Here is a 9,085-nt window from a genome sequence, read left to right as displayed (position 1 = left end):
TTTGAAATAATACTTATACACTTTGAGTCAGAGGTTCTTCCATTGCCAGGCGCTTCAGGAGGCTTTTGATCAAGATGCTTCATAATATTGACATTTCACATTGTGGTCAATCTGTTTGTTCAATTCCTCCACACTTTATTCCAACAATGATATACAGTACTTTCAAAAAGTTACGGATATTTGACTTTCAGGTGAAATTTTTGGAAAACATTAAAAGGTCTCACTACAGTGATTTTATATCATGAAAGTAGGGCATGCAATGGTGATTTCCTCATTTCAAACTATTTATTGAAACAAAAGCCAACAACATAGGTGAGTGTCATGTGCCCTTCAGCATCAATTACAGCTTGACAACACTGTCTCATGCTGTTCACAAGTTGATTTACTGTCTGCTGAGGCATGGCATCCCACTCTTCTTGAAGGATGCCCCTTTGGCCCTTGAGGTTCTGGGGTACAGTGTTACAAGCCTCTTCACAGTGACTCAGGCGATCCCATAGGTTTTCTCTCGAACTTTCTCTCGAAAGTGAAGGCCGCTCCAATCGAGGTACCCCAGCCTTCAGCAGTTGTTCCATAAAGATGCAATTTTGATGGAGATGAAAGTAGGCCTGTGTTGTTCATGCAGGGGCACAACGACTGGATTAATAATGTTGTTCAGATAGGACCGGCTTGTCACTGCCAGAGGTGGAAAAAGTACTCAAAAAAAATGTAATTAAGTAAAAGTATCTTAACTTTGGTTAAATTCTACTCAAGTAAAAATAAAAATACCCATCTAAAAATCTACGTGGGTAAAAGTAAAAAAAATACTTGATTTAGAATTTATTTTGAGTAAAAGTTACTTAGTTCATTTTCATTTACAGCATTTATCAGTTACTTGTGAAAAAGGACTAGTCATAAATCCAATATAGCACTACTTGATTTTATTCAACTTTTAGGTGCTATAAATGTACAAACTATGTTCAGACTACTCCATAAAACATTTTAAACACGACTGGCCACAAAAGTACCAACTTCTGAATTGTATGATCCAACTCAAACATTACAATTTTGTTATGTGACAGCCTTATTCCAAAATGCATTAAATTAAAATGTTCCTTAGAATTCTACACACAATAATGACAACATGAAAAAAGTTTACTTGCGGTTTTGGCAAAAAAAAAACAACCACTGAGAAAGCACATGCACATAAGTATTCACAGCCTTTGCCATGAAGCTCAAAATTGACCTCTACTGTGTGTCTCCTGGTTCCCCTGAAGTTCAAAACCACCAGAACTCTTCCTAGAGCTGGCCTGCCACCTAAACTGAGCAATCTGGGGAGAAGGACCTTAGTCAGGGGGGTTACCAAGAACCCAATGGTCAGATAACTCCACATGCGTTCATTCATAGTTTTAATGCCTCCAGTGAGAATCTACCAATGTAAATGGTCATGAAAATAAAGAAAACACGTTGATTGAGAAGGTGTGTCCAGACTTTTGGCCTGTACTGTATATTGCTTCAGAACATAAAGTTGGTGTCCATCGGCACCAACTGCCTGTTGAACTCCCGGGAATGACGTTTGACGCAACGCCCGTGACGGTGCGCGTTGCGTCACAACGTGAGCCGCATCCTATTGGCCGAGACACTTCCTTGTTTTTCAGTCCTGTCAATTAGCGGATTTAAGGAGCAGTACGTGGGAGAGCCGATTCCTGCGTGTTGGCAGGTGCTCGCGTGGATTTGTTTTCACGGAACATCTTCGTTCGATCGTTCGGCCGGCGCGCTGTTTTTTTTTAGAAGCAGGACGTGCCGCGTCTGCGCTTCGTCCTTTTCCGCCTCGGTCTCCTGCGTGATCCGGCTCTCGGACAGCCGCGGCAGCCATGATGGCGTCCAGCTACAACGCTAAAGAAGAGGACGGGCACCATTCAGGGTCCGTGGGTCCCGGAGGTGCGGGGGCCGTCAAGAGCAGGAAGCCCGACAACACGGCTTTTAAACAGCAGCGGCTGCCCGCTTGGCAGCCGATCCTGACCGCTGGGACGGTGCTTCCGGCTTTTTTCGTTATCGGTCTCATCTTCATCCCGATCGGAATTGGACTCTTCGTGACGTCGAACAACATTAAGGAGTTTGAGGTAAACTCGGCAAATAAATCGCATATTTCAGACGACAGTAAAGGCATAGAAAGTAAATGTTATATTCTGCTTAAATCCGAAAACTCCCGGGATAAGTGTAAAAATATCGTGTGCTCGATGACACTGTTGAGTTAACAACAAATTAAGTATAAAACGGAAAACTTATTACGAGACCAGGTTGAGTTAAGAAAGTATACAATAAAAAATATGATAAATTCAATAAACCACAGAGAACCAGTTACATAGCAATTGCACAACCGAAGTATAATATAGGTCGAGATATATTTACACTTTTTAACACTTATTTATGTTTTTTATTATTATTACAATAGCATTTAAAGATTATTCTTTGTAATTTTGTTCCCTTATTTGAATAAAAAAAATTGTAGTATTGTGTAATCTTTAAGAAAAGACTGTAGAGTTGTGTAACTGGCATGGCTTGTGTCGTTTCAGATCGACTACACAGGCATGGATCCAGACAGTCCATGCAACATGTGTATTAACAGCACCACCCCCTGCAGGTGCTCCATCCCCTTCACCCTTGAGCAGCCCTTCGAGGTAAACCTGAGTTCTGTTTAAATTGTCTCACGAAAAATGTTCCACCGCAGTCTTGCATAATTTGAGATATAAGTCAGGGTTTGAACAGTCAAGACTGTTTTAAATCTGAAGTCGAAACATATCATTTGACCACCATAAAAATTTGTTTTCCCATTTTGCTTCTCTGGACCTGTACATTTAATGATCTCCTGATTAGCTAAAGAGAATGTTTAAAGTAAAACCTCGTCAGTATGTCTGCATTAATTAATAAAAAAAATTAAACCAGTAGGTTTAATATAAAATACCCCCAACACTAGAATGCAGGCTTTGAACAAAAACAGGCAAACAAATGTTTTATCTTGTGTGGGTAACTGTCCAGTTTCATTGTTAATTGTGGCTCTTTAAATATTAGCAGTGGAGCATTTTGTAAAGGGCCATGTTTAATTATTAATCTCTTACAACCTGGGTGCGCCACTTTCCGTGACCACTCCGCACAGCTCTTTCATCCCATCAGACTAAAAATGTCAACCAACATGAAATCTGGGAAGTTTGATCACGTTTATTCACATGTACTTACTCTTATGGCTTCTGTTGAGCTTTTAATGCATGTTGCAGTGCCAGAAATGATGAAAATCTAAATTTAAAAGCTTTTCTTCATAAAACCAAAAATAAATCCTTGACTGTGTAGTAAAAGAAGCACACTAATGGGGAGGGTAAATCGATTAAAACATTTCTTTGTGAGCTAATTTAGCTTTAATTCACCTCCTCCTGTTCTATCCATTATTCATTTGAGGTCTTTTTAGGTTGCTTGTTATTGATCAGATAAGAGCTGCATTTTGTGCCAATGCAGTTGCTGGTAGGGTGAAGCCAATATTAATACTACAGTGTTAGTAGTAAAGTTAGTACATTATTATTCTTATTCCATTGCTCTGACATTGTTATAATATGTGCTTTACCTTTTCAGAACAATGTCTTCATGTACTATGGGTTGTCCAACTTCTATCAGAACCACAGGCGTTATGTGAAGTCTAGAGATGACAGTCAGCTGAACGGTGACAAGAGCTCTTTACTGGTAAGTTTTTATCAAAAGACAGCAAACCTCCACTACCTGCTATAAACCTCCACTATTGCTACCTCCATATTCAAATTGGCAGTAGATGGCAGTAACTAGTAACTTAGAGTGCAAGCGTCGCATTCTTACAAGGATATGATCCTTGATCAATAGGATCAATCAGCCAATATTTAAATGGTGATTGTTGTCCCTTCTGTTGAATGCCAAGCATTTCAGGCCACAAGGTGGCGATCTAAAATCTATTAGCTTGATCTGTTTTATTTTGTTTAGTACCCCAGTAAGGAGTGTGAGCCCTACCGCACGAGAAACGGATTGCCCGTCGCCCCATGTGGTGCCATCGCCAACAGCCTTTTCAATGGTAAAATATACCCTGGTGGAAAATAAAAATGATGCTAATGGGCTCAAAATGCATTTAGTTTTTCAAATAGCATGTCTACCTTGCCCTTTTTTATTTCAACAGATACATTGGAGTTAATCTACTACTACCCCAATAAATCAAGTATGTCTATACCTTTGGTGAAGACAGGCATTGCTTGGTGGACTGACACCCACGTCAAATTCAGGAACCCAGGAGGAAATAACAACCTTACAGCAGCATTTAAAGGTAATTCTACTGAAGTTCTTGAAGTAGTCTAGATTAGTGAAGTGGAATTTTCAAATGTTTTAAACTGCATTTTATACATTTTAAATACTTTATGTGAGCTCTACCAAAAACTCGAAGGGAGTTTTGGTATGAACCCTAAATGTCTTGTTCCACTAGGTACTACTAAGCCTGAGAACTGGCAGAATCCTGTCTATGAGCTGGATCCAACAAACCCAGAAAACAATGGATTTGTCAATGAAGACTTTATTGTGTGGATGCGCACTGCTGCATTGCCGACGTTCAGGAAGCTGTACCGCATCATCCAGAAGAAGAAGGACAATTTAACTCCAACACTGCCTCCAGGGAACTACACTCTGGAAATAACCTACAGTATCCTTTTCAAAAATGGGGAGAGGACTCGCTGTAGCCTATGTATAATAATCTGATATGCGATTAGCAGATAATCTACCCTCAAGACGCTCAATACCGCACAGAATCATTATTAAGCAAGTTGGTTCAATGAATGAATTTAATCAACACAGGGATAGAGGATTCGGTTGGATTAGTGTTGTGTTCATGGTATAGACAAAACATTAAAAGGGAATCAATATGAAATCATGTGGTGGTAGTATGGGATCGGATTTGTGCCAGAAATTTGAAACAAAACTTTCTGAGGAGTCTGGCACAGTTCTCTCGTGTGAGCGGGGCTTCTCTTCATTGGCCAGCAGTATTTAAGTGGCCGCTGTATTTCTCTGAAATAGTGATGGGAAGTGTGTCTCTTTTCAGCCGGCTCTTGTGGCGCAGCTCTTAGTTTATCATCTATAGCTTCATATTTTAGCCTTAATTGGCATATGAATGCTTTGTGTGTTGATAAATCATATTTACCAAATAAGGCTAAAATATGAGGCTCTCGGGGGGGGAAAAAAAGCAGAACTTCTCATCACTACTCTGAACTCACACACTGCGAGATGGTAGCAGTCTAGTTGGTAACACACTTGCCTATGAAGTCCCAGGTTCAAATCCCACTTACTACCATTGTGTCCCTGAGCAAGACACTTAACCTTAAGTTGCTTAAGTTGCTCAAGGGGGACTGTCCCTGTAACTACTGATTGTTAGTCGCTCTGGATAAGGGGGTCTGATAAATGCTGTAAATGTAAATGTGCACGGACAGCAGTAATATCCATTTGTGATCCAACCGAATCCTCAGGCAGCGTAAACAAAAAAACGGGGGCGGAGTGACTGAAAAGCCAGCACAGAAACAGAAAAAAAATGAGCAGCGTAATTGAATGAAGAGCGAGATTGTTTGTTGTCAAAAATCCAACATCTTTATTTTACGTCAGCGTCTCATTTCTGTTTGAAATTAGGAAAGTTTTGTTTTTACATTTTTGCCACATCTGATTCCATATGTTAGTAGCGACCTACAGTGCATCAGGAAAGTATTCACAGCGCATCACTTTTTCCTCATTTTGTTATGTTAGAAACCTTGTTTTAAATTTTCATCAGAATTCTACACACAACACCCCAGAATAAATAAAAAAAAGTTTACCTGAGGTTTTGGTAGATTTCAAGGTGGAAAACCAGTTGTGCTGCTGCATTGTGTAATGGTTGTAGAGGCCGGATGGCATTCAGAGGTAGACCTGCTAGAAGGGAGTTACAGTAATCCAGTCATGAGATTACTAGGAACTGAACAAGTGGGTGGCCTGTGTTGATAGATGAGGGCTGATCCATCTGATACTGTAGGCCTATGCTGCTTTGAAGGTCCCATTGAGCCAGTGGCCTCAAACATCTGTAATTGTAAGAAGTTCAAACTCCTAGAGCTGGCCAGCCATCTAAACTGAGCGATCGGGGCAAAAAGGACCTTAGTCAGGGAGGTGACCATGAACCCGATGGTCACTCTGTCAGAGCCTCAGAGGTCCTCTGTAGAAAGAGGATAACCTTCTAGATGGACGAGCAGCAATGCACCAATCAGGCCTGGATGGTAGAGTGGCCAGACTGAAGCCTCTCCTTAGTAAGAGGCACATGGCAGCCCGCCTGGAGTTGAAGACTTGAATCCGATTGAACGTCTCTGGAGAGATCGATCACCGATGCTTCCCATCCACCCTGGTGGAGCTTGAAAGGTGCTGCAAAGAGGAATGGCTGAAACAGGCCAAGGAGAGGTGTGCCAAGCTTGTGGCATCATATTCAAAAATACCTCAGGCTTTAATTGCTGCCAAATGTATAAAAGGAACACTTAACACAATGTAACTCCAAATCAATCACTTAGGATGCAACAGTGATTCAATTTCACATGCTGTTGTGCAAATGGAATAGACAAGAGGGGGAAGTAATAGGCAATTAGCAAGACATCCCCAATGAAGGCGTGGTTCTGCAGGTGGTGACCACAGACCACTTGTCAGAACCTATGCTTTCTGGCACTTGGCCCTGGGTTCCTCCTAAGGCAAGACAATGCAAGAACTCATGTTGCTGGAGTGTGTCAGCAGTTCCTGCAAGATGAAGGCATTGATGCTATGGACTGACCCACCTGTTCCTCAGACCTGAATCCAGCAACAGACTGTCCAGGAGTTGGCGGATGCTCTAGTCCAGATCTGGGAGGAGATCCTTCAGGAGACCTCATCAGGAGTATGTCCAGGCATTGTAGGGAGGTCAGGCAATCAACAAAAACCATAGATTTGATCAGCTGGTCTCTCAATGCTATTGACACATTCATCTCGAGGAGGTGTTCCAGGACCGGGAGATCCTGAGTGTCCTGCTGGAGCGTTTGTCACTGGGTACATGATGGACTGATTGGAGAAATGGAGGATCATGTGCCTGTCTGCTCTTTCTGTGGAGGATATTGAAGACGTATACATATTCCGAACCATGATCACAAGACTGATTGGATTAGGGATTGCCATGGTGTATCAGAAATTGAAGGCCATGGTGACAGCCGTCAAAAACCCCACCAGGCTGGCCAGACTGATTGATGGACTCGCCTAATCAGCACGTGCCTCGTAATTAACCCGTTAGGGCCGGGGCAGCTTGACTCTCTCATCGACTCTCCTTTCTCCAACCCAAGGACACTTAATCACACATATATACACACACATTTACATGCACTTACCCCCCATCTCCGGGTGTTGGTTTTTTAAAAAAATAAAATAAAAAAAATAAATTTTTTATTCCCACTCCTCTATCCTAATGTGTATCCTGCTCATTGTTTGTTGCAACAGCAATAAAGGGTTTAATCTATCAATCAATTACATCATCAGTTATATCAGCCAACTTTAATTTTGAGTGTGACACCAAATCCAGATCTCCATGGGTTGATAAATTTTGATTTCCATTCATTTTTGTGGGATTTTAAATAATTTGCCAAATCATCAAGTTATTTTTTTATGTTGTCGTTATCGGGTGTTGTGTGTAGAATTTTGAGGGGAAATTTTTTTTTTTTTTTTTTTAATCCATTTTGGAATAATGCTGTGACAGTGATGCCCTGTGAATACTTTCCGGATTCACTGTATGAGCCATATGATCACTAAGTCACTTGTTCAAACCCCACTTACTACCCCTGTGGCTCTGAACAAGACTCTTAACTATGAGTTGTTCCTGTAACTGTAAGTTGCTCTGGATAAGGGTGTCAGATAAGTGGCATAAATGTAATTAGTTAATTTTGTGCAGTACAGTTTAAATTTGTAGCATATGCTAACTTGATTTTAGTAGTTGACTAGGTATGATTTAACAATCGTGAAATGATCTTTTAGTTGCTACTTTGTGCCGTTTGTGCAAGCTTTGGGATTTTGCTGGTGATTGGGACCTTAACAGTAAAAACCCAGACTACCCCGTGATCAGCTTTGACGGCCATAAACGCATGATCCTCAGCACAATCTCCTGGATGGGTGGGAAGAACCCTTTCCTGGGCATCGCTTACATCACTGTAGGCTCTGTGTGCTTTTTCCTGGGCGTCGTCCTCCTTATCATACACCACAAATTCGGCAATCGCAACAACAACGCTGACATTCCCAACTGAGATGACTTCAAGCAAGAACTGCCAGTAATCTTACTGGTAACGTGCACGGACTGCAAGCTCTTTTACGATTCTGTATTAAAATATTCTTCACCAAAATATAATTTATGTAAAGATGCAGTTTAGCTTTGTGCTTTTTTTTTTTGTCCCTGAATGCAACTCAGATATACAGTAAAGGCCAAAGGTTTGGACACACCTTCTCATTCAATGTGTTTTCTTTATGACCATTTACATTGACCATATACATTGGTAGATCAAAGGCATCAAAACTATGAATGAACACATGTGGAGTTATGTACTCAACAAAAAAAGGTGAAAATAACTGAAAACATGTTTTATATTCTAGTTACTTCAGAATAGCCGCCCTTTGCTCTGATTACTGCTTTGCACACTCTTGGCATTCAAGAGGTCGTCACCTGAAATGTTTTTCCAACAGTCTTGAAGGAGTTCCCAGAGGTGTTTAGCACTTGTTGGCCCCTTTGCCTTCACTCTGCGGTCCAGCTCACCCCAAACCATCTCGATTGGGTTCAGGTCCGGTGACTGTGGAGGCCAGGTCTCCACTTTTTGTTAAGTACATAACTCCACATGTGTTCATTCATAGTTGTGATGCCTTCAGTGAGAATTTACCAATGTAAATGGTCATGAAAATAAAGAAAACACACTGAGTGAGAAGGTGTGTCCAAACCTTTGGCCTGTACTGTAGATGGGTTGAAATTATGTCTTTATTGAAAAAATTGTCCATGGTTGTCTCATGTCACAGTGGTTTAAACTGTGTGATTGCCATGCTAGAC

The 9,085-nt window shown here is 41.1% G+C and overlaps 1 protein-coding gene across 1 annotated transcript; it reads left to right on the top strand.

The window, feature by feature from the left end:
• The first annotated feature begins 1,637 nt into the window (after positions 1 to 1,637).
• tmem30aa (transmembrane protein 30Aa) lies at positions 1,638 to 8,449 on the top strand. The gene is made up of 7 exons (XM_028988534.1): positions 1,638 to 2,099; positions 2,553 to 2,657; positions 3,601 to 3,708; positions 3,979 to 4,066; positions 4,169 to 4,312; positions 4,469 to 4,681; positions 8,104 to 8,449. The coding sequence occupies exons 1-7, from the start codon at positions 1,851 to 1,853 to the stop codon at positions 8,295 to 8,297; spliced, it is 1,101 nt and encodes a 366-aa protein (XP_028844367.1). The 5' UTR covers positions 1,638 to 1,850; the 3' UTR covers positions 8,298 to 8,449.
• The last annotated feature ends 636 nt before the right edge of the window (positions 8,450 to 9,085 follow it).

The sequence above is a fragment of the Denticeps clupeoides genome, chromosome 1 (assembly GCF_900700375.1).
Source record: "Denticeps clupeoides chromosome 1, fDenClu1.1, whole genome shotgun sequence".
Classification (NCBI taxonomy): Eukaryota; Metazoa; Chordata; class Actinopteri; order Clupeiformes; family Denticipitidae; genus Denticeps; species Denticeps clupeoides.
The sequence above is the reverse complement of the archived record's forward strand: the minus strand, read 5'-3'. Positions and strand labels throughout refer to the sequence as shown.